Genomic DNA, 27,647 nt, shown 5'->3' on the forward strand with positions numbered 1-27,647 from the left:
GTTACTGGTGTACCGTGAGTTTCTATGTAATGAAAAACGTTCTTAGCCATAACAAACTGAGCGGATTTTCCACCTGTGACTTTAGGAAAGTCCGCGAGAATTCGACAAGTTTGAGAGCTAGAGGAATAAAGACTAACTGTAGGCAGGACGGCCATTATAAAACATCCAACTGAATAAGAGTTTGAATGAGGGTCAATGAGCCTGTCGCCTGAAACGTCAACAATTAGTCCAAAGAAGTGCAGGAAGTTTTTTCCCAAAATGGGGCTAGGAACATTAGCATGGAGGAATTTCCAGGGGAAATGACGTTTCAAGTGCAGATTAAGCGCCAAGTCTACCTCACCATAAGTGTGTATGAAGAAACGATTTGCTACGGAAAGTTTAAAGTCAGTAGGTCTGGCTGAAGGATTGGTCTTGGGCAGCAAGGAGATTTCTGCTCCTGTGTCAACAAGAAAAAGAAGACCTGATGAGATATTGTGAACGGGAAAATGTTTTGTTCCAGAGAGAATCTCTTTTGTCCCTTTCACACGGGGAGTCACGGCTACCTAATTAATTAGATTAAGTAGGTGTATGAATGCTGCATTAAGATTTGTTTTTGGTCCGAAAAAGTTTTAACACACATTACCTACATTTCTCAGATACAAACTCATACCATGTAAGCAACGTTTTAAGTACCTTACACTGCATTTCTTGGTATCTTTTCTGAAATCAAATATGCCTCCATATTTATCTAGCTCACATCATTTGTCGAACTAAATGATTGAGTGACAAAACAGTGTATTGTTGACTTAGTTCTGAAACCAACAATATTGGATTTTTATGCTAGTGTATTTAAAATAGCAGCAGTAAAGCTCTAGAATAAGATTCTGGCCACTGTTCCAACTTGTTGATATGTGTAAAAATGAATATGCCACGGCTATTATGGGCCTTGAGTCTTTATCTATTGAATAAATAAATCTAAGTCAAAATCAAAACCTTTTTCAACACTCTCTCCCTCTACAATTTACGCACCATCTTGAAGCTCTCTCTCACTTTACTCTCTATCTCTCTCTGTACCATACATCTCATAACAATTCGTGAAAGTCACCGGAACTTTTACTGTCTGCATTTAGGCGTCCACCTTGAGACTAACTCTTACAGTGAGCTCTTGCTTTGGCCATGACCGCTGTGGCTGCTGCTGATACGTATCTCTCCTCACAATTACTCTCAATCCAGAAGCTACAGTGTTTCTCAGTAGTCGTATACGCATTTTTCTCACAAGCGTGGTGGCCATTTTTACATTATTACAGTGTTTACTGGCTGGCAGCGATTGCGAAATACATCATGTATTACCTTAGAACGTATAAATCTATATGGTTTTGCTTACGGATACTCTTGCTTTACTTTTACAATACCATAGAACCTTCAAGGAGGGAGGGAACATGTCAGTTTATTGTAAAAGAAGTAACCTTTATTCCAGGAATTATTTTTTTCCTGTTATTTTATACTGTCACTTCAATTTTTTGAAAATCTTTGTTCTAAAAAAGTTGTAATTCAGTAGAAGTTCTATAAAATTTGTACTCAAAACATATTAAAAATATGTATGCTTTTCTTAGATGATAAATAACTGGTCAATAGTTCCAAATTAATTTATGTTTAAAAAATTGATTCAACAGCTTTGCAAAGAAACTCGAATCATTATTAACTAATAAAATATTTCTACTAACTGAAATAAGGTTTATATCTTATATAGTTGCCCTATCTTTTGTTGTTTTGATTCATAGTGTTGTTTGACTTGAATTCGTTGTGTTTGAATAAGTAGCTCTTGGTATACTTTCGTAAGTAAAGAGCCAGTTGTTATCTTATCTATTTAATTTCTGGCTGCTAGATAGAAGTATTAGTTTTCGTTGATAAGTAAGCCGTCAATAAGTTAAACCTTTGTCTAATTCTATTAAAAATCTGCTGAAACACCAATTCTCGAGATTTTTATCATAAATCTCGGGTAAGTTAAACAATGTACTGTTTAATCATGAAGTAAATGACCTTGACAATTAATATTATAATGTTTCAGAAATTACATAACAAAAAATTTTAAACATGATTATTGGGTAAAGGGTTCTTATGTAGATTTTGAAATCAATAATCAGAGGAAGTCGGTAAGGATACCACCGTATACAGGCACAAAAGTTGGCGTGTGAACAACGTGACACCGACGACTGTATGAATTATTGCAATTGTGGCAATGACTTTAATTTTTAGTACACTTACCCATATTTTTTACGACATAATTTAATAGAAGAAGTTCTAATCTACTTTACCTGTAAACTGAATTATCTGAAACTTTTAAAAATGTTTGAAAATGGTTAATTTAAAGGTGTCTGCCATAACACTCCATCAGTTGAAACAATAAACCCTAAACGTTAATTTCTTAAGATTTAGTCTAGTTAAGGATGTAAATAAGGGTGGTAGATTCAGCGTTATCTAAAGTATCTAATTATATATTTGATTTAGCAACGCTAGGGCAAAAGAGTCTCCTTTAATAAAATCTTTATTTGATCTCCTCATTAAGTTCGAATGGCTTTTTGAACAGATATTACAACTGAATCTAAATTTTAGTTACAATGAAAGTGGCTGTAGCAGGAAATTGAAGCCTAAGTACAACACGTTTTTAATGGCATTTACATATTTTCCTAGAATGTTATAAAAAAAATCCAATAATGCTTTTTACCTGCACTGAGAGAAAAAAATGGTTAAAATTACAGTGCTTGACGGGTAATCTAGTATTGTTTGGTTGTCTAGAGGCTTTTTACTATTTAAACAATAATTTTTAATGTTCAGAAAAATTATTCTCATTGTAGTTACAGTGATTTTTACTGTTGGTATAATAGAAATTACTGTACGGGATGGTAAAAAATAAGTTGGTAAAACTTTAAAGTCCGTAGACAGCGGAGTGGCATTACCGTTCTAGCACAGTAATTTTTATTATTTTTTATCTCAGTACGTTTTGGTCGTTTCAATGCTACCGTTGTTTTCAATGGAGGTATGCCCAAAGTTAATAAACATTTTGCGAGCCACATCGTATTCTACAGGGTATTCTATTATGATAGATATCTTTTGCTCACTTTTATTTCTGTAGTATGCTGCATGAGCTTACCATATTAAATGTTCTGCCAAAACAAGCAGAAATAAGGTATGTATTTAAGGTTGATATACTAAGTAAATATATTCTTTTATAAAAATTTATCTTAAGGATGAAATTATGTTACGTGATAAGTAGTAAAGACTTCTTGAGAGTACTTAGTACCTCCTGAAAACCTACGTAAAGCTGTTACTCCTCAAAATTTACACCTGTTAATATAGATATCATACCACATTTTTTATTCCAGAAGGTTTATAAGAAAAATCAAATAGAGCAGCTTAAATGAGTAAACAATCTTGTCAAAGTTTTAAGAAATAACTGCGGTATACAAAATGGTAGTTAAATTATGCAGCATGTTTATTTTTCAAACATTGTTAGTATAGATGAAAAAGACTTAAGCTGAGGTACTTATCAAATTTTTACTTAGCTTTATACTTAGTTTTACTGTCTGCTTTATGGCTATTATAACTAGCCTAAAAAATACAAGAAAGTTGTGACAGCAGGTGTTTTATTTCGAATGCTGGGTCTTAAGACGTTAAAGATAATTTGAAAATTTTTTTTTCCGTCACTTTTTACTCAGTTTATCGTCCAATCCAATAACTATGTTCAAATCGCTGTGACACTGAAACATACTAAAGAAATGTTTTATAACAACTAGTAGATATTGTTTAACGATTTAGTTTGTCTGTACGTTAAAGGAAAATTTAACAGAGCACTATCTGCTTACATACGCTTGTGGCATTATGCTAGTCTATGTAACTATGTAAGCACTTAAGCAGTTATGTAGTGCTTAAAGAAAGAGTTCAAAGATACTAGAAACATACTGATATAACTTATGTCTTTTCTGTTGTTGTTAACACAAGTTATAACCAATTCAAGTTTTTTTATTAAAAATTGACAATTTTGTATGTCTCTACATTAAGAAAAAAGTTCTGATTTTCAAAAATATAAAATTTTACCAAAAAAAAAAAAAAAAAATTCTACCGATAAATTCGTATTTTTAGTTTCATTGAAGTTTAAAAGTAGTTGAGCATGAAATTCATTGATTTACTCAAAAAATAGCTAATAGTATTAAATACAATAGACTCATTAAACTTTTTCATACTTTTTAAAGTAAATATGAAACAACTCACTTATTATATCTAGGAAATGTAAAGAGAAAAAAAATCCAATAATCATGCAAAAAAAATATAAACTATTCACTCACAGGGATTTTAAACACATGTGTAATATGCATGCACGTGTTTCGACACATGCGTCTCTCTGTGTGTTGCAGCTTCGAGGAAGGCAAGTCGGATAAGGAAATTTTGGACAATCTGCTGCTGTCAACGCGCTACGACAAGCGACTGCTGCCTCCAGTGCAAGGTACACTGCGGCCCCCACCCCACACTCGCCAGTTAGACGACAACAACATTAATGATACCCCCAACGATCGTGAATTAGCACCGATGCCACCTCGATACCACTCTTCTCACTGGCCAGCATCCAAGGACAATCACGCTGATAATTCCCAGCACAATTATAATCATGGTCAACATAACCATCGACACTATCACTACTATCACAAAACCATTCACGATACTGCACAGTTACCATCATCATCGTCACCAGTACCACACAACCACAGCTCTCAGCTCACTCTCCATCAAAAGGGTACTTTGCTATCGTCAATATAGTTTCTATAGTTTGTTTATTTTCTCCCTGATTTTTTCCTGCTAATTGTAACCTTCTAATTTTTACTGTATGCTGAATTCTCAATCTGACTTTTACTTTTCGTTACTTTTTGCTGATAAATTGCATTACTGCACTGCATTGGCTGAGCTTAAATCGTATACAGCTATTGCGAAGAATATTACGATCTTCTCTCCTTCAGTCTCATCTGATGATAGCATACGAGTTTATGTTCAAAGTGCATACTACTTAGTACCTAAAATATGTAGAAATGAGCAAAGGTTTCTGTTAAATATTTTCATTTAATTCTTATTGCATAACGTCACATTAAATTTTTTTTCTATCTTAGATATTTTTTAACTTTGCAGACTTTTATTCAGCCCTCATAAAAAAAAGCAGAACTCGCTGACGACATTTAATATACTGTTCTGCATTACATGTGACGGTAAAATTTTTTTATTCAGTAGTAAGCATAATCTTATCTCGCTAAATTACTAACCTTTAACAAAAAAAGCTGATGTACAGTACTAAATTACTTGCAAAAGGGCCATACGGAAAACTGAAAACTGAATTTATACATGATATTAACTTTAGAAGCGAAACTTAAACGGAGCAAACCTCATCCTAGTCTAAGGAACCGATCTATCACTCAATACATTTTTACATCTACTAATATTAAAGTACTGCTAAAGGAGGTTCGATGTATATCATCGACAATGGTTGAAAGCTCTTATTGAGTTTTTGATTTATTATATGTGTTATTAAAAAAAAACTACGTTTGTTTGGCAATCTCAACCATGTAGTTATTAGGATATTTCAAAATAAAAATAAACAACTTAACACGGGCTGTTATGGAAAAATTGTTATGACCTAAACATGACCTACCGTAGTAATGGCTAAAAAATTGAAAAAATATGTTTGAGGAAATCCACAAAAAATATTTCGTTTGTGTCCTCCATTATAACAAAAAAAGTTTTTTTGAGGCACACCTTCGAGATGAGGCTCATTTTACTCGTAATGCCATGTACTATGAGGAAAAAATTTTGAACGCGAGGTTTAGTGAGGGTGACACTCTTCTTCCGTGACTTACATACTAAAATTATATTTATATATGTGATTGATTATAAGCTTCGATAGCTTCTTTAAGGTCTTTGCACACCTTTAATGTGTATTTATTGTCGTATTGACTCGGTTCAACGGCCTTCCTTGTGGATGAACTACTTAGAATTTGAACGGCCTTGGCCTTGTTTACTACTCTACCAAAATATGGATCAATGCATGTGTATGTACGTAGCAGGTGACAAATTTATATTTAGTGTGTTAATTTAAGTTTGAGATGTTTATACTATTTTATCACAATATACGATTAAATAGGTGATTAACTTATGGATGATTATTATTAATACTAAGGATGATTTATATATTTTAATACCTTCCAGGAGATAATTAGAAAGGAATAAGGACACGGTGGAAATGCTCTTGGTGTCAGCGATAACAGTGCTTGTACGCGAATTATTTCGGAAAGGTTTTTAGGTGCCCATGAAAGGTGTACTTATCTTGTGTCCTTCAAATTATTTCCTTTTCACAAGGACTAGTTATTTTCACTGTTGTCTTTTCGTTGATTTAACGGTGATTATCTTAATCACAAAATAGTCACCTATATGATTTTTGCAAAACGAAGTAAAAGAAAGGTAGGAAGCGTATGGATGGAAACAAAATTCAGGCTACGAGCCCAAAAGCCATCTTCACTACATTCATATGTATATATAAGTACTAAAAGCAAACATGAGAGGAAATTACTCCAAAATAAGAGTTAAATTTGTTATATCTTAAATTTTACCAATCTTTAAATAATACTAAAGGAACTTATCTCTTACAATGATAGACAAAGCAAGTTTTATGTGACACAAGTATATATTCGCTTGGTTTTGGTAGAGTTACAGAAGAAAGACAGTGAGCTACAGGGTACGAGACTACCACTCGCTATCAACTCCTTGCTGAAAATGCCGCTCTACGCTTGTTCTCCTTGACGCTTTTATTTGTTCATTAAGCCACCTATTTCGCTACAATCACGTGATGTCAAATATAATATGCTTAAGATCTATGACCCTCCGATTTTGATTATTATCTGTAGTTATTCAAGAGAAAATCAGAATTCTTTAAAGTAAAAATAAAAACTTTGGTGCAGTTAAAAAGATTGATACATAAATTTATGCCTTAGGAATAAGCTATTCAATGTTTTTTCAGTGATGCCATGAGCTTCCCACACCCCTGACTCAACTTCGCCATCTTGATGGAAGAGTGTACATTGTGTATGATTAACTGTTACACTACTATCGCAAATACAAAGTCCTAACATATGTTCATTAGCATAATGTAAATAAATATAAAACTTCACATATTTTTTGCAAAACTATGAGATGGCCATGTTACAAGTCACAGAATTAAATTGTATCAACAAATACTGCAAAGCTTTCTTTCAAACTGGGTGATCTATTTAAAGTAACATTGGGATTTTCTTATAGCCCTTTTTCACAAGAATAGCACTAGAATGGTAACAAATCGATGCATTAAGGCTGAAAAATGGACAACCGAATTATTGCAAGCTTATATTTTTCTTTTTAAATGGAAACTGTCTTTCTTTAACTAGGTCTCAAACTCTAGGTCCCAAAGCTTGTCAACTTACATAAATACAACTGTTTTAGTTCAATTTACTTTACTCGAATAAATATGTATTTCGGTCAGTACTAAATTTTTTAAATAATTTGAAAAATTGCTCATTTCAACTAACATTGTAAGATATTTGTAACATAAGCAATTATTTAAAACTATGGAATATGTATTTCAAGCTTAACAACAGATTTTTTTGAGTAACATAAATATTCAATAAATTAAATACCATTAAGTCCACATGATTTGAATATATTCTTGATTATACCATAAATTGCTCATTTAACTGATTAAACATTTGTTTCATGAGATCTTGAATACTTATTTAATTAAGAATAAACAATTAACTCTATGATTAAAAAGCATTTATATAAAATATATGAAAACAACTCAATAACCTATTCTTGTAGAGTCAGTAGTTATACTTAAAAGATCTTCATATTAATTTTGAATTAAAATATACTTAATAAATTATTCAATATTGTACCACATATTAATTTCTTACTGAACCAATCATTCTGATGAAAGAGGTAGTTATGCTGTAAAACTAACTTATCTATTGGATCAAAACTACTAGTTTTTTTATAAGATATGAAATAAAAGAATTTTTCTACTCTAGGTGTTTTTTTAAACTTAGTGGGAAAAATAGAGTTCACACCTGGTATGCACAGAATTCGAGCGAACACAATGAGTCCTTTGGGTCCTGCATCGCAGGTTTCTCGGGTCTAGTGCTTGCCCTATGAACATGTGCTGATAGGTATGAAAACTACTATTAATTAGACCTAAGCAAAGAGTTATTTCATCTTAATTATTATTATCAATATAAATGACTAAATTATTAACTCCAAATTAAAGTAGCATATTCTGTCATAAGCAACAGAAGTATGTGTTTCTTTCTGAGCGTATGATTGTCAAACACTCGGGAATCAATTCTGTACAAAGAAACATCATGATTTTCTCAATAAGACTTGTTTACTCTGCTTACTACTAGAAAAACATTTAAATTAAAAAGAAAATTACCTCCAAAGCCGTAAGCAAGGATAGTTAAAATGTAGACTTTGCCAAAACGCTTTTGTATGAGCTAAGAATGCGAGTTTTTATACAAGAAAAACGTGGCGCATTTGTCTTCAAAATCAGGGAAGAAAAGTCGTCTTTCAGCCGGGATATGGTCAAAAGTGGTTTGACTCGAAGACTAGCACATTTATAAGATAAAAACTAATAAATCACTTTTCTTACCTTGTGCATTTTTGAAGGTCAGGTGTGCCCTCAGGAGAAAAAATAGTGTTTGCTTCTGGTGCGAGTCCAATCAGGGTAAGAACAAGGAGTCCCTTGGCCTTGGCGCTTACTCTGACAACATGCACTACCAGGAGTACAAAAAATACTATTAAATGATATGTTTTATTGAGTCGTGATTGTAATACAAAAAAAAAACTTTTATTCACTATATTTTTTATTAAAAACGTAAAATGATATTTCTACTATAAAAGATTTGTATAAGGTTTGTTTGAAACGTGTCCATTCTAGGACTTGGGTCATTAATGTACCAATACACTTAAAAGTCGCATCCAACCAGGCAGAAAATTTTAGGACCCTTTTTAATCTAATCACTGTACCCAATAATCCATTAACCTAAGAGACTAAAACTCCAAAATCTTGAAACCCTGGAGTACTATACCCCATAACCTAAGAATCCTGTAGTTCTAAGCCACATAAATCGGGAACCACAGAGTTTATAATCACAAAACATGGAGGAAACGTATCTGAATGACTGTTAATGGCATTAGAAACTCTTTGGTTACCGTCTTATAATGTTTTATGCTTTAGAAATTTTCAAGTTACCTCTAAAGTTACAGTACTATGGCTTACAAACTTAAAAGCTATTAAATTTATGATTTTGTTAATCATTATAGTATTTTTTTTATTTGATGAAAACAGATATACATAGAGGTAGTTTTAATACATAGATATTATTAAGGGTTTTAGTCAGTGCTAAACTTAAAAAGTAATGCTTTTTAGTTGACTTTTTATAGATCTTCTTCGAAAATTTCTTATACTTAATTTCATTTCACTTTGTAGAAACATTTTTTATTTTTGTTGTTTTTCATCCGTATACGTCAACACAATTGTGTTCGTCTTCTGACATTTCATTAGCAAATCATACAACTTGAGACTTACCATTAATGTGCTCTCTTTACGACATTTATACTGTTTTTTAAGTTTTGTTATACTTTTCATATCATATAAAAAAAATTAATTTGAATGACAATGTTTTGTTGGTTTTTAGTTTCTTATTATCAGTATTCACAAAGCTGTGATAATAGCTTCTAAATAATTTCATCTACCTCCGAAAAATTTAAAACATTTTTAAATCAAATCCCTGAAAAGTTCTACATAATCAATAATAGTTATTCACATTACAAGAGCGGAAAATACGATTTCCCGTACGAGTGGTGATTTACTCGCCCGAGTGGCTAGAGTTGGCGGAAACGAAAGCCAGTTGAGCACACGAGTGCATAGCACTAGTGTAATTGCAAGATAAGATTTACCGTTTCAGCTCCAAATCACACGAGTGCAAGAAATCGTCTAACATAAGTTGCGTAAAAAATGTTTCGTAATGAATGTAAGAAAAATAGGTATAAAATTGATTTGAATTTTGAAAACCAGTATGTAGCAAAATTTTTTCTAGTATGTAGTAAAATCTTTTCCACACACTGCATGGTAAAACCTTTGCCACACAATTTTGCTACTATGTGAGAAAATCAATTTCCGCACTGAAAATAGTGGGTAAAACATCTATTTTTTACACACTATTGTAAAAAATGTATTATTTTATTAAAGTCAAAGCTTTCTAAGGTATAAGTCTTACAAGGTCAAGACAATTCTTTTATTATTTATCAAATAATAAGCCATAAGATGTCAATAAATGTTATCTTACATTTATTACGCAAATATTTTAAAAAATAACAATTTTTTTCTAGAACATTTTTATAAACTTACTTATACTGTGCTCTTTTTTATGATGCTTATACTGTTATTTAATTTTTCTGTGATACTATATGTACTAAATACAAAAATTCGATCTTAAGATCTTTTTTTTACAATTGTTACTATCACCTGCCAATAAAAGTTAATATAACTAAATTTAACAGACATTTAACAAAAAAAAATGTATTTTTATAGAAATTAATTGAATAAAGTACATAATTCTGACGATACATGAGCATAAAAGATTCAAAGGTAGGAACTATGAAGGTATTTTGGGAGCTGTAAGGAGTATGAGCTAAATTTTATTGGGTTAGTAAGTAATTAGATTATTGTTAGTAATTAAAAAAAAATTGTTTTTTTTTTGTAATTGTAGGGCCTGTGAAAAAGAAGTCGAAAAATTTAAGATATTTCCATGTTATATAAGGACTTAGCTAGGGCTCATGAATAACTCAGCTAATCAACTACCTAAAACCAAATTGTACATAAATATTCTTTATAAATCATATTTGTCACACATTTATTTGTAACAGCTATACTCGAAAAGTTAAGAGAAATTTATAAAATAATTGTTTTTTCAAATTTTATTAGTTGTTTATTCATTCATTACTAGTAAGACATTAATAAGCTTTATATAATTAGTCTATTTTACTTAACAAAATATCTTTTCATCAATACGTCAAATGATCTGAATAAACAGAAATACTCAGTTATGATGTTTTGAAAAACTGAAAAAGTGTTCTAAAATTCTGAAAATGTAGAAAATGTAATGCACTCAACTAGTATAATGTATCTATTAAAAAGAATATTAAGGAAAATGTTGTCTTATATAATTATGTACTATTTTAACAAATACTTTGACATATAACTTTTTGTACATTTTTTATTTTCCCACTCAAGGTAAGCTTTTAATTAGACTGCCCCAGACTAAGGAAAGAAGTATTAGGTCGGCATATGAGCAAGTTCCAGAAACTGCAAAATTTAATGCAAAAAAATGGAAATCTCGATGTTTTAGAGCACACTCATAAAATTTAGCGTAAAGTCTTGTCAAAAAATCTTTAACCAAATAAACTTATGTTTTTTTTTTACATCAAATGCTTTTAAGTTATAAGAAGTTTTTAAACAAATGAGAATCTGAAGATTTCGCTTATTTGATAGAGAAAAAGCCTCTTGAAATTTTTTTGAAAAAAATTTTTTTGAAAAAAAATGTAAATCATAATCGTTCAATTAATTAAGATAGAGTTATGATGGTTGTAAGATAATGTCATTTGTAGATGTTGTAGAAATCATTGTAATGAGTGACGCAGCAATAAATTCTTTTGACTGTAGTTAGAGACGTGCAGTACAATAAAGGTTTTAATTAGATGATTTTCAGTTGACAGTCTAAAAATTACCTTAAAAATATAAATAAAAGTGTAATTTATAATTTTTTAATTATTTTTTATGCATACTCTTGCTACGACCAAACTTCTATAAGTGAAGGGCGAAACTCGTAGATTCGTTCTACAAACAAATAAATTCAATTTTTGTTCATCAGGAACCAGCCATCAGCTCAAAGGCCATATTTGCTCTTATTTACAGTATACTTTTCTTTTAAATCGTTAACTTAGCGTTGTAGTGTTAAATTTTACCGAATAATATGTGTGCAGTAGTGTTAGTGTGACATACGATAGCTGGCGTACTTAAATGTTCCTTGATTTTTAATTTATTCATCAGAGTAAGAATCATGTGTTTATCAATTAAAATTCTGAATCTTAGACCATTTCATATAATTTAGTAATTGGAATATTTTTGAATCAAAAAAGTAAGCTTAATCAACAACCAATTTAGGTCTTATCTAATTATTTAATAAACTTAGAAAAGCTGGAAACAGTTGACTTTACAACAGTACTAGCGGCCCCCCGTCTCGGCTTCGCCCGAGACTTACTAAATGAAACACCGTAGTGTGTTGACATGTAATGTGAAACGTTTTCAGTTAGAAATTTTACATATATTCCTGACACATCTCAGAACAAAAATCTTCTTATTAAAAACATATTTTTTCGGAATCCATATAGTTTATTTGGTCAAATAATAAGCTGTAAAAATTAAAAAAAAATAACTATGCTGAAAAGTACTGTGCGTTCTTTATGCCATAAAATAATCGTTGGCCATAAGAAGCCGTTGATTTGCAGTTTCTCCCGTATAATTTACAATAAGGGCTATTTTTTAAAGCTGTTAAAATTTTAAACTCCCACAATATATATAATACAAAAAAAAATTTTTTCTCTTATCTCACAACTTTATTACCAAAGCAACAAAGTTCTGGACCTTAAACTCTACATTTTTTATTGCCACAAAAACACAAATACATTTTCTACTTATTTAATAATCTGAGTTAAGATCTTTAAAGATTTCAGAGATTGCTGTAAGGGTACAATGAAAAGCTGCAGATCTCTCTCGTAATGGATTCTTTATTCATTGATGTTGCCACTGCTGTTCCGATCTCCATAAATTTTTTACGTCAGTTTCTTAACGCTTAAAATTGTTTTTATCAGATACATTTAAAGTTTTTCTTCTAATTCACCCTCTTGCGACTTTTGGCATGCTTAAGACTTTTGTGATCCCTAAAGACTGTTTTCTGTCAACTTTGTTAAGTTCTAATATATTTGTTGGCAAGGTAGTTCGACGTCCGATGGCCCTAAAAAAGACCGGTGAGCTTCTTAAGTTAACTCTTTCTTGACTTCAGTTAACAGCAATTGTGACTGCCTGGATACCTCAGGATGATCTTCTCTGGCCTGCTGTTGAAAACCCAGACTGATCGGGAGAAAAATTACAAAGTCCGAAGCTTTGAAGCTAGTTGTAAAGATCTTTCCCAACGTCTCCTGGTATAACGTTGAAGACGTTGGTGTTTAAAGCACCTTTTTTATTTGCAGATTCAGTTGTTTTGGTAATCTTAGATGGGGGGATTGGTTAGCGATACTTGTCCAGTGGAGGCTGTCCCATTGGCTCAAGTTTTTTTTCCTTTACAGCTGTTATAGGTTTGCCCAGCGCAGACCTTGGAGAGGATCGGTGATTCCTGGTTGAATGCTTCGAGTCGAGAGGGTATTATACGGTCGTCGGTCACTGGGGTTCCCAGCCTTGCGAATAACAACTCTGCTCGTGATGTCTGACAGTTAATAACTGACTTAGTTTAATAGTGGCCGGCCTTACATGGTTTTTGATTTGACGAATAGTCTCCAGAAATCGTTGTTAAAACGTATTTGTTGGCAAGGTAATTTAAACTTAGGTGGCCCTTAAAAGAACAGATGAGATTGATGGTTAAGTAGGGAACGTGAATACTCATAATGGCCCTAAAAAGCGTCAGTGGTGAAACTTCCAGCTATTCCTTATTATGACTCTGACCCTTGAAGTCTCTGTGTACAGACTCAGTCAAAAATTATTAGCTATTATTTTAACTATAAAGTATAAAATATTTTTAAATAATAAACGAAGAAACAAAAAATGTAACTGTTGAAATTTTCTTTTGTTTATTGTTCAAAAATACTTGAACCCCCCACTTTTAGTGTTATTATACGGATAATATCATCTTGTAAGGCTGATATACCTTACAAAAAAAAGATTATTGAATAAATTCTGTTAATTAAAATTCGCTAGAAATTTGTAGATGTAAACAGCTACTTTTTATAGGTGTTATTTGTACATGATTATAGCTACTTTGTAGTCGATTATAGCTATTATTGTAGCTGATTATAGCTATAAATACAGCTATAATTTATAGTTCAAATAATAGCTAATAATTTTTGACTAAGGAGATTGTGATGGAGGGAGGTTCGCCGCTGACCAAAGAATATCTCATCATCGGGTCATTCCCCGGATAACCCAACCGCTCATCATCAGACGGGAACACGTGGGTATGCACGTCGGGGACACGACCACTGCGAAGGAAGCTGTTGTGGCTGCCCGTGCCCCTCAGAGCTGTCTTCCCTGGCTTTCATTTCTAGCCACAAATATTCTGACTACACCAGGCGGAATGGTAGGACGCGGCCACACAACTCTGAAGAGTTGGAGCAGGTTGTGCTCTGGCTACATACGTCTTCTGGTATTGCGCTGGAGACGTCATCGGTTAGAATCATTTTTTATTGGTGGTACTTGTCAATCGTGACGATTTAGAGTGAATGGAGACCTAAGTCCCTTCCTCCTTAGAGAAGAGTGTCGTCCGTAACCGGGATATCCAGTTGCACGACTTTTATATTTATTCTCTATGCAGTTCAATGAACTGCCGGGGGACGACTGCAGTATTGTTGGAGATGCTCTGGCGTATTATAATCACACTTATTTAATTCTGTTGCAGGTAGTCTCAATTTTATGTCGACACCACCTAGCGGATCCTACTGAACGAAAGTGAAAAGCTGGCGTATTTTTGCAAAACTTTGAGCCTTGTTATTGTTATTGTTATTAAAGTTTTCGAGATCAAAACTATACTAAAACTGTCTAGGAAGTGTCATGAATCAGTGTGAAAAATTTCAGCCAAATCGGCTCAGTAGTTTTCGCGGTTAGCGATTACAACAGTTTTAGCGACTTTGCTTTATATATTAGTGAGATAAATTATAAAGTTTCAGATTTACATTAACAATGTACATACACTTTATCCTAATCCTTTTCTAATCCTACACGAGAGTACTCGTGGCGATGACAATAATTAGGCTACTATACTTTTAACGTCAGCATAACGTACGAAATAAGTTTACAGTGGCCTAGTTTTCTCGAGCCTTGCTGACATAGCTTAGTCACCAAACTAATTATTATATTTGCTTGAAATTCATGCTACTAACACGTAGCTTAATCTCTAAACTAAGTCTTACATCTACTTAAAAGACGCAACAGAACTTACTCTTTAACCCTTATAGTTACTTTGAAGCACTTGATGAAAGAGAAGAGGCCAATACTGTTATGTACGAGGAGTTTTTGTACTCTTGCACTTAAGGAGGACACGTCAGATTGGGGATTTGAGTGACCAATCAGAGCTTAACCTAATTACTGTCGATTGACACGAGCACAGTCGTGGTGCAATAATTACACAGTAACTAGTGATTAAAACTGCTGATTTCTCGAATTTTACATTGAGTACAAGTTGCTGTCAAAATTGTGTATGATATTTCTTGTAGACATACGCAGTAAAGAGTGTTAAAATAGTTGATTATTCACATTCTTGAATGTACCCCTGTAAATTAATGTTGTAAGATGAGCATTTTATAGGATTGTTGGAGGTTGTACGCGTAGTTTTAGTTTTGCGATGATAGCTTGTTTCAAAAGTAGTAAGTTATATATCTCGCGATTGCAGAAGCAGATGTACAGCTCGATGTTTGGAAATTGCTGAACTTTTGCTTCTTATAATTTGAAAACGAAACTGTGTGCTTCAATGTAATAAATATTAAATATATGACATGGCATGTCACACTCTCACATCTTCACCTACTTCACTGATTAAGTACTTACACTCACATTTATTGTTTTAAGATATTTACTGCAGAAGCTATTTTGGAAAGATAAGAGCATTTATATAGGTGCGCCTATACTTGACTTTTTATTTTACTGCACAAATAATTTGTGAATCCCTCAGAAATTTTAATATAATACTTTTTTTATGGTATTGCATTATACAGAAAAATTGGAGGAATTAAATTGAACGCTTCTGTATTTATTCAATGAGTATGTCACTCTTTTATAAGATAAGGTGTTGAATTAAATTTTCTTTAATAGCCACACTTATTTTTTGCATGCATGTTTTGATAGAGCACGTTAGAAATGAGAAGTTGCATTATTCATAATTCTATCAAACTATTTGGTACGCTATAACTTTTAGAGAAAAGCTCCAAATGATTAAAAATTTTTACACAGTTAACCATGTATGTAGTTTTATAAAAACCTTCATGATGTTGGGTGTGCTCCTAGTTCAAAAAAAAGATTAAAGGCTTAAAGTAGTATCTTTACATTCATACTTAAGACGTATCTTTTGATATTTTGTCATGCCATGTTTGGAGCCTTTGTTAAATAGCCATTAGAAACTTGTATATTTAACAACACTTAAAACAAAGTATTTATTGCATTGAAATTAAAGTTGAATATATGATTAAATAAACTTATACAGAAAGAATCTTTTTTTATAGCATAGTTCCATAGCAATATGACATTTTGGTTTAAAAATTTTCTAACAAATTATACACGAAACAGTGTTGTAAGAAACTCTAACACCAAAGTTATGTAATATACAAAAAAAAAATTTACATAGTCATGAAAGTCATGTAAGTAAGGATAACCTATGAATTTGATACTTTGCAGAGTTTAAAAGGTACTTGATCCATTTAATAAAACAAAAAACAAAAGAAGTTTTTACCATTTTTATTAGAGTAGAAGTTTAAAAAGAGGTGTTGAGTTAAGAAAATTTAAAAAGGTTAATCAAACTGAACAATAAACCAACTGCAATAGTTTTACCTTGTAGTAAAGGTTGCTAAAGCAAGTTTAGTGTCGAAGAGGATTTGAGAATAGGAGCTGGAAAAAATAATTTGCCAGATTAAATAATGGACAGACTAAAACAATTTATACTGATGATTTGAAGGAAATAAGGTGGTTCAAGTGTGATCGCGAAAATAAGGGATAATTTTTCAAAAATGTAACCTAATTTAATTACAGACAAACTGAATTTATTTGACCTTATATCGACGGAGATTTAAGAGAGACCTTTTTAATCGACGTGGGGTGCTGAGGAAGAGTAAAGGATGGTTATTTATTATATATGTTATATTATTTTACAAAGGCTTTAATTCTTATACAATTGATTGTACCAATAATCCAATAACCCTTTAGTTCAGTTGAATCGATAGGTAGCGTCAAAGTGAAATTGAAATAACCCGCAATGAAAACGTATAAGTGTGGTTATAATAGGCCTAAATAGCACACCTAACAGACAGTTGATCACCAACAGTGCGTGAAGCCTAGATTTGGAGGTCGTGCAGCTGGGTATCCTGAATACTAACGACACTGTTCTGTAATAGACAAGTGACTTACGTCGAACCAAATCCTGATCTACCATAATTAACTAGTACTCACTGATACTAAGACGTTCTAAAAGCTAACGTTCCCAGCAAAATACCAGGAGACGTCCCGCCAGAGAATACTCTGCTCTAGAAAGTTGCGGTTTTATGGCCATTTTTCCAGCCAACTTGGTGCTGCTACCGGAGCAGATTATATTAAAACAGCAAGCTAGAGAGAACATGCCTGAGTTCAAGCAGCCACAACAGCTTACTCAATAGTCCATAGAAACAGTATGTCCACAGAGAAGGTATTCTCCAGGCCCACTTTCCTGGCTACCGATAAGCGGTTGGTTATCCGAGGAACGACCCGAAGATGAAATATTCTTTCGTCAGTAACATTCTTCCCTCCAGCACGGTCTCCATATGCGAAGATTCCAAGGGTTAGAGTCAAGCTATTCGCACAGCCAGTGAAAGTCATCAGTGATTAAGAATAAAAATACGCAATGGCTAGAAGCATCACTACTAGTTTATATTAAGGGCCATCAAAAGTATTTATGTTCTCCACTTAATTTCATCAATTTCATCAGTTCTTTTTAGGGCCACCTCATGTTGAACTACTTTGTCTACAAATACATACTTACTACCATTTTCGGCAACGATTCATCAACTAAAAGACTATATAAAGCCGGCCACTATTAAACCAATTCAGTTATTTACTGGCAGACGTCACGAGCAGACTTGTTCGTCGTAAGACAAGAAACCGTGGTGACTGACAATCCTATATTACATGACTCCCTTGACTCTGTAAGCATTCAGCCATAAAATACCGATGCTTTCCGAGGTCTGCGCTGGGCCAACGAAACAACTATGAAGGAAAATTGAACTTGGGCAAACGCAACAGTTTTCAACGGGCAAGCATCACAAACCAATCCCCCCACCTTAGATCACCAAAACAACTGAGCTTTACAAAAAAAGAAGGTGCTTTAGACACAAACGTCTCTGGCGTAACACCAGGAGATATTGGGAAAGAGCTCTACAACTAGCTCTAACGTTTCAGACGGTGTAGTCTTCCTCACGATTAGTCTGGTTACAACAAAAGGCCAGAGAAGATTACCTTGAGGAATCTAGGCAGTCACGTTTGATGGAAACTTCAGTCAAGAAAGAGTCTTAGATCACTGGTCCTCTTTAGGGCCATTGGACGTCAAACTACCTTGTCATCAAATACATTACAACTTAGCAAAGTTAACAAAAAATGGCCTTTAGGGCTCACAAAAGTTTGAACCATGCCTATAGTCACAAGAGAGCAAATTGGAAGGAATGCTTAAATTACTTTAAATGTTTAAAATTTTTGTAAGTGAGAGATCAGATTTCCATTAGAACCATGGCAGTAATCACTTTAATCTTTTAGATTTTTAAATAGGTTATGATAATGTGTGTTTGTATTTACTGTGGCAACAAAACATGTAGAGATTAAGCTTCAGGACTTCGTTGTTCTGGAAACAAAGATATAAGATTATAAGAAACTTTTTTTCAATTATGTATTTTTTGTCAGTTTTAAATATTTAAAGTATCATTAAATAGCGCTTTTTATTAATAATTATATGAGAAAGTGCAAATCAACAGCCCTGTGAGACCAGCAATTGTCTTATGACATAAGAAACATACAATACTGCTCAGCATAACTAAATTTTTTCCACTTTTTACGGTTCACTATTTGATAAAATAAATTGCGTGGATTCTTAATGAATATGTTCTTAATGAAATGATTTTTGTTTTGAGAAGTATCAGGAATTGGTGTAAAATTTTTAACTAAATGCCCTTTACATTAAGTGTAAACTTATTTTGGTGTTCTATTTAGTGAATCTCCGGCGACAGGGGGGGGGCTACCAGTGCAACTATATAATAAACTACGCACGAAGAACTCACACACTATGTGGTTAAGGCAAAAAAATTAAAAGCAATAAAAAGTCTCTGGCATGGCAAAAACTGAAAAGAGTCCTAGAAATCTTAATATCATACCATACCTCATAATAAACTACACAATACAAAGAGGGAAGACTCAGGTGGTGAGTTGTGGGGTAGTTAGAGGTAACACAGGTATTTTAACCTAATTTTTATTGAGGTAAATATTACAGATAAAACGAATAAAATTACCTTGCTGGGGGAAAGAGAATATATATACTAGTAGAGCTTCGACCCCTATGCGCTCCATGCGCTAATCCTGCAATACTCTATCATAAAATAATAAATAATAATTTCTTTAAATAATATCTTAAAATAGTCTGTGTAATTGAAAATAATGACTTTAGTTTTCGTTTTTAATTATTAGTCATGTGATTTCATACTTCAAGAAATAACGTATATTGTATATAAAAATTTTTTTGACAAAAAATGGAACTTTTGACACAGAAATTAATTTAAAAAGTTTAGTTCAAATTTATAATATTTTTGGAACAATTAAATATAAAAATTTAAATTTTACCTCAAGTATCGGAAATAATTTAAGTAGCTTAAATTTAACACTTTTTATCAAGTTACATTGACAGTAGGAATTTTGACTTATTAGAACATTATAATATCGAAATTCAGGAAAGTATAAAAAAAATTATCAACAGAAATCATTATAATTTCGAAAATGAAGGTTGCAAGATGGTGTAAATATTAAAAATTTTGATAAAAAAAAAAAAAATTGTATTGTTACAAATAGTAAGTTGTTATCAAAATACAATAGTTTCGAAAAAAAATTTGTCAAGAAATGAAATGGATACATAATAAAATGTTCTACACAAAAAACAAATTTATAGAACAAACGATTTTGGCGAACGTTTTTCTACTGAATAAGGGGATCATGAGATCTATAATTGGCCGTTGAAAAACATAATCAAAATCCCTTATAACATTTTTAGGTGCCGTGTGACAAACTTAACCTTAAATTTTAAAGTTATGTGTAGTTTTTCTTTTACTTACGACATTAGCACAAAACAACGCAAAAGAAGAAAGATTCTTCAAATTTACAAAAAATATCTAAAATTATCATTGTTTTAAAAGTTGCTTTAATTTGTAATCACAGACTTTAAGTTGGTCATAATATACTTTAGCATTTAAAACAATTTAATTTGTGTCTTTCTCTTTGCCAAAATTTCGCACAAAAAAGTTCACTCTGTTAACATTCGAGAGTACCACTATTTTAATTTAGTAACGAAAACTTGGGTGAACCTGGAATGAGTTTGAAATAATTTAACAATAGGTTGATTTAACAAACTGTCACCTTAGTACTTAAAACGTTTTTTTTTAACTTATTTAAATCGCAAAAATAGAGGCGAATCTTTCGAAATGTTAAAAACAGTTGACAAAAGACTTTCTAATATATTTAAAATAACTTATTATTTAAAATTTGGAAAAAGAAAAAAAAATTGCTTCATCACAGGTGAATTCAACTTCAAAATTTGGAGAAAATACTTTAAAAAATTTTAAAAAGCCTTAAAAATAGTGAGAAGAACATAACGTTATTTGTGGGATACAAAAATCTATTTTGGTAATCAATTCATTGTTTTAGGAGGAGATTTTAGAAGGATTCCTATAGTTTCAAATATTAATAAAAGAAGCATAATTATACAAAAAATTGTTAGATTTGTATTAAGTCATCATATTTTTTATCGTTATTTCATATTCTGAAACTAAATATCAATACTCATTTTGTTGACAAAATATTTTCAAGAATATGATAAGATATTGGAAAAAAAAATTGAATTATTGCAAAAGCTAAATAAATGAAAAACCACCGACGATTATTTTAAGATTTTCAGTAAAGATATAGACTTTTAATAAATAATACTGTTGCGTAGGATTCTATGATCTTGGGGTGTGCACGAAGTAAATAGTCTAGGAACTCGTATCAACGTCTTTATTTATGAAAAAACGAAAGAAGAGCGTGTCGCCTGTGTATGATCTTCGTCCTTGCCGGTTCCAGCCAGAAAGAGCTCCCTTCAGCATCCTATGTGCTCAAGACTCTGCTCTTTCCTACTACAATCATCTGTAGTAGGCCCCAAAAAGAGGGGTGCACGTACGTGTAGCTATGATATCGTACGTGACACGTCCGAGGCCACGCCGCTATCGTCCCCGATGGCGATTTTCTTTTTAATTTGTATGTTTGTGTTAGAGTAATGTTCGTGTAATGTTGTTTGTGTTGTATGTGAGATCTTTAGCATAGGAGTAAAAAGGTGGAGAGAAAAAAAATCCTGTCCTTGTTCCTCCTTTACACAAATTTGCTAAATTTTTGTTTTGTGTAAGCATTTGCTGTTTTTGTTCACGCTCTTCTCCCTTTATAATAAAGTGCATTATTGCAAAATTTCTATTTATAAATCTATGGAGTGTAATAATCTTGAAGTTATTTCCACTAGTTATTAACGAATTATTCAATCCTCCTATAAGTTATTGATGTTTAATTTTTAAAATATGGCACTACAGTATGGTATACTGTATTGTATAATATTACTTATTCTTCTACTGTTGGTTCGATAACCATTTTAATGTTTTTGTTAGTGTTATTGTTACAATGGGCTGCGCTACGAGCCTATTAGATATTTTTACGTATTGCGTTTTTTGTTTGTAAATTTGGTAACTAAATTATAATAAGCGAATAGAACTAAGATTTATGTATGTATACAAAATTTAATTTAATTTTTGTTTTTTCTCCTCTTATGCGCTAGGACGTTGCATATTGTTAGCTGCCAGAGGTGCACCTCTCACCACTACGCGTACTTGGTTTTGCGATGCCACTGGTCTTTGTATGGTCTGTAGCATTATTGGTTGCACTGTCACTGCGCCCGCTGCTGTCTCTTTACTTCCAGAACTGTTTCTTCTACCTGTAAGCATTCTGGCCAAATTCAGTATTAAGGGGCCCCCATTTTTAAAAATCCAAACGACTTCGCCTCCCTGCCTAATAATATTTCCACTGCCGTCCTTGCGTAACCCTTGCAGTCTGACAGCTCTCCTTTTATTTGCACTATCTCGTATGCGTATGCTTGGTAATACACGCCACCGTAACGTTTTCTTATTTCGTATATCCTTCTTTATTTCCACGGGTATATTCTTGTTTTTGACATCTTTTAGGAACCGCAGTAGAAAGAATGAGGGGCGGGAAAAGAGATTGGTTCGCTGTGTCGTCTTTGTTAACGTTTTATCTATGTTTCTATTTTTTTATATCTACACGCATGCACATACATATGTACCTGAAAGGTGTTTTTCTCGAATATGACGCGACCCAATGCATTATACCATTCAAGAACCGTGTGCTTATTTTCAGTTGCGAGTGTGGCACTCTCTTTACAGATATCTATTTCCTCATACGCTATGCAGTATACATACATCTATTTCTCGCTATTCTACTGTGACTACGCTTCCTTGTTGCCGCATGCTAAATGTTTTCTTACTCTGTCTTTATTATTTCTATATTTTTTTCTTTTTCTTAATTTTTTTTTATTTCTTATTTTTCTCATTCTCGTTGGTATAATTCAATAATTACACTTTATCAACACATTTAATTATTATTATACTCTAACAGAGGCGAGTCCAGAAAGATTAAAAATCTTGTGCCAGAGGCTCAATTGGCTTGTATTTGTCAGTCTGATTTTTTGTTCGTAAAATTTTTCCACTCCCTTACTTCCATTCTTGTGTTTCATGTATGTAGACATTACTCGAAGAGCTCAATATTGTCGGCGTAATCGAAAAATTCGGCTTTTTTCTGTTTAATATATTCAATTGTATCTTGCTCAATTTTTGCTTTTTTTCTTCGATTAGTACTGCTGCTGGAATTTTACGGTGATTATAAAGGCTCGACGATTCCTTGCTTGAGCAATTTCTCTATCTTTTTTTTCATCTGTTCCTTTAGCCCTTATAGGTACCTATAGCGTGTCACCCTTATGGGCTTGCCCATTGTTGTCATGATGCAGTGTTTTAATATAGGAGTTGCTTTCAGTGGTTCTCCATCTAGGCCAAATATAAATCGATTATACTCTATGAGTTTCTGAAAGTGCGATTTTTCTTCCTTATTGCAGCTTGAAAAACCAATAAGCTGCATTATTTTATCGATTCTCGCTATTTTTCCTTTATTTGACAAACTACCTAAATTGTCAGAGTTCTTGAAATCACCATTGTTCCCGCCACTTGTACGATTATTTGTAACGCTATGTTCAACTTTATTTACTTTTCTTCTTTGTAGGCCATTTTCCTCAAAAAGTCTCATCATTGCCTCATTAATACCCTGAGCGTCGTCTCCTTTGGCCTCAGAAATAGATCAGCCTTTCGCATCATCTCGCATTCTAATTACTTAATTTCTGGTACAATTATGCTTATTGTTCCATTTAGTATGTTTACACACTCAGCATATACTTGTTCACCATTATTTGTGGCTATGAAATTTCCGAATAAAACTCTGTCTTTCAATATTTGCAAAGGAATCTACCCTACTTTTACATTTTCGCTATTTATTCTGACGTGGGCATATATAACTTGCCTTGAAGTGGCAAGAATTTTGAGCATCTTTGGCTCAATTAAATTAATTCTCATTGCTCCTTATTCAAAAACATTTTCTGCCGCATTTATGCGGCCTTGATATAGTTTTAAAATGTCCCATGCAATTGTACTTTTCTCATCCATCGGAAAGTAGCGTGGGACTACATGCAACCTACACATAAGGCCATTCAGTGGTATTTCAACTACACCTAACGTGCTACCCTCTCCATGCGTGACACCCACAAATTTTACTCGACTCCTGACGTCAAAGAATGCGTTTGGAAAAACACTATGTTCCTTTATAATCGAAATTTCAGCTCCTGTAACCACGTAAAATTTTGCTTCCCCACCTCTTAGTTAAGTGCTTGTTATAAATACCGAAGGGGGTGTCCTACCTGCTAGAAATATATTTATTTTTGCTTCACGTCGAGGCTCGCTTCCGTTATCGTCTCGTCCTTTTTCCATTTGAGGGCTGTTTTAAGGCAAATTATCTCTCCTTGTCATCATATCAACGCTCGCACTCACAGTTAGTCACTCTCTTACCTGTACGCTTGCCATTTCTTTGCTGCCGAGTATTTTTGTTATCTTCTTATCTAATGGGGAATGCCTAGCACTTGGGAAGCGCACCAAGCATCCTGGGAGTCTCAATCCTTCGCGCGTAACCCGTCCATCCTCGTATCTTTTCCATGATTATATCGAGTATTTCGGTTTCCTCGCTGGTCGCAGAGGTTATAACTAATATCCCTGGTCCCATAATTATTGTAATTATTTGTCTGTCGCTAATTATAATTGTTATTATTCGGCCCGTAATTATTATAGTTATTTTTCCGTTGTCAATTACGATTTTTATAATCATTATTTCATTGTGCATAACCATTTCCCCTATTTTGATCATTGAAATTCCTATCCTCTTCGATTGGCGTATTATTGTCCCTATTATTATTCCATGGAGGGCAACTATTGTTGCCAATAAAATTTCTATTGTTATTATTATAACTATTATAATTGGATGTGTAGTTATTATGTTTGTTATGATGATTTCTAGGGTCAAAATTACTGTACTGCACAGTGCTCCTGACAATATAAGCACCACTTTACATCCCGGTTGCCATCCCATTCGATCGTATCACTCTTGCCCTTCAGCGGATCGCTAATTACCATGCCTATCCTTGGGTTTTCTTTTACCAAAACAGCTCTCCCATGTTGCACATGTGCTGAAACTAATGGGTGCCATTTGACGTCGACTCGAATCATTTCTTACTTCTATAGCCACTTCAATGGCTTCCTCTAGTATTACAAGCTTTACCCCAGCCACGTTCAAACTGTATGGTGCTTTTAACCCATAGATAAACTGTTTCGCTGACTCTCTATCTGCGAATGGCTTTAGGATAGTTTTCTGAATTTGGAACAGCTGTGGGTTGGCGTCATGAGTCATCATTATTCTATAATGCAGCCGTTGCGCCCAGCTGCAGTACTGAATAACTGCCTTCAGCTGAGTCATTAACTTAAGTTGGGCTAGCTGTGTATCAATGTCTCCCACACTCCTGAATCGCCGTGATAGAGCGAGTAAAAATGCGTCTACGGTAATAAACAGCGATAACCAGGTGCAAAATTGATCCGCCCCCATCCCCAAGTAGAGAGATGTAGAGAGAGGGAAAGTGTGCAGGCGTGCAGCGTTATACTGATGATGCATATATGCATATGTTCGCATTTTGTTTTTCTCACAACGTGCAAAGCATACGTTCGTATTAGCTGCTGCTGTTTTGAGTATTTACAGATGATGTGCTTGACAAAATATTTTGGACTGATAATTGGTGATTTAGTTCCTGACAATAACGAGAGTTGGAAGCTATACTGGATTTTACGCGAAATCGTGGGCATATTGTCATCTCCAAGATACGTTCCCGCAGATTCATGTAGAATTCATATCCTTATTCAAGAACGCAATGACTTACACATAAAATTATTTGGTCCGTTGCAACCAAAAGATCATTTCGCAATACATGCTCCTAGAATAATGATAGATAGCGGGCCATTCACAAATTTCTGGGCCATGCCTGGCGAAAGAAAAAATAAAAAATTGAAAACTATCGCTGTGAGCACAAGTTCAACGATAAATTTACGTCTTACTGTAGCACTAAAAAACCAACTTCAGCAGTGCTACGTTTACAATTTTGAGAGCAATCATAATTTAGAACCTCAGCTCGGGGCTGTTGATGTTAAAGGAGATACAGATGTATCTAAATATAGTCTGTTAATCGACAAAACAAATTCTTATAAATTTGTAATTATGAAGGATAAGAAATATTCACCAGGAACAGTAATTATAAGCAATGTTAGTGATGATGGTCCTCAGTTCAGTATAATTACGAAAATTTATTATGTTTTGGGAGAAATTTACTTTTTACTTCATCCAATGGATACATTATATTTTAAACACCACTACTATGCATTTAAAGTGATAATAAATACACTAACGGAACAGTTACATTGTTTTAAAATATTACCAAATATTGAGCCTTGCGTATGTGTAAAACTTAACGGTGAAACGTATGTAGCAACTAGATATGATGTGTAATTAAATCTTTGTACAAATCTTTTTTTTAGTTTATATAAATAAATCCATACAAAATTACTGAAGTTATTATTTTTCATTTAAAAAATTGTGTTATTTATTTATAATTATTTTTCATAATCTTAAAATTAAACAAATTATAATTTTTTAGACAAGCATGTCCCTATATACGTAAGTATCATATACATAAATAGATAGGTATTATACACACAGTTACGTACGTGCCTCCATATTTCAGACTCTTTCTCTGTCTATGTATACACCTATATTTATCGTCAGGCCGTGAGCCTCCGGGATTGTCATCAGAGAGTCCAAAGCCTTGGGCTCGCTCGCCCCGTCTCTTCGAGCTCTTACAGCTTGGTGCTGCGTCAAACTGTATAAACACAAACATTGGACTGTGAAAGCCTCATTGCGATGAACTGTACTAGTTCAGTGAGTGTACGAGCTCTAACAGTCCAAATTTTACCTCCGTGTAGCGCACATTGCTGTGCTGTTTGCTGTGCTGCTTGCTTTTCTCTTTGTCTGAACGCATGTTAAAGCGTATCCTGTGTATCCTTACTGTTGAACCTATCTCTCAAGTGCAAGTTTACATCCCTCAAAACTTTGCTCATCCCATTTTTGGCTGTATAATCTGTATTCTTTAAGGGTGATATATTCGCCGCGTCGTTTCTTACGGTGTTCGAATATTCTGCACCCATCCCCATTATGCATAACGTTGTTAGTGAGACTTTCTCCTTAATTACTCTTGGTTTCATTTTTTTTTTAAGAATTTTAAAATTAGCATACGCTGTTTCTTGCCCATTTTTTCCCATTCTATTTGAGTTTCAGGGCTGTGCTCTAAAAATACGGTCAGTATTTCTGACTCTGACTCGTTTTTCGGATACGAGGAAAATTCGTCTTCCCTAATACTCATTACGTCACTTTGCGCTTCATTGAAGTTTTCCATCATAGATTCTTTACTATTATTTTTTTTTTTGTTTTTCTTTATTTTCTGCCTGTATGGGAGCGCTTAAACATTTATAAGTAAATTTCTGTACGATTCCTTGCATTCCTATTTCACAATGATCATTCCGCTTTACTTTAAAATTTTTCGTGTGTCTAATTTATT

At 33.2% G+C, this 27,647-nt stretch overlaps 1 protein-coding gene across 1 annotated transcript in view; it reads left to right on the forward strand.

Annotated features, from left to right (window-relative positions):
• The window catches only part of pHCl-1 (pH-sensitive chloride channel 1), a 669,372-nt gene that overhangs the window by 47,742 nt on the left and 593,983 nt on the right, over nt 1-27,647 (forward strand). The window contains exon 3 of the mRNA XM_089598057.1: nt 4,392-4,480. Within this exon, the coding sequence (XP_089454183.1) occupies nt 4,392-4,480 (89 nt within the window). The remainder of the gene's footprint in view (nt 1-4,391; nt 4,481-27,647) is intronic.

Source organism: Copidosoma floridanum, unplaced genomic scaffold (genome assembly GCF_036245765.1).
Source record: "Copidosoma floridanum isolate Cflo_tuat_1 unplaced genomic scaffold, Cflo_Japanese_pri ptg000004l, whole genome shotgun sequence".
NCBI lineage: Eukaryota > Metazoa > Arthropoda > Insecta > Hymenoptera > Encyrtidae > Copidosoma > Copidosoma floridanum.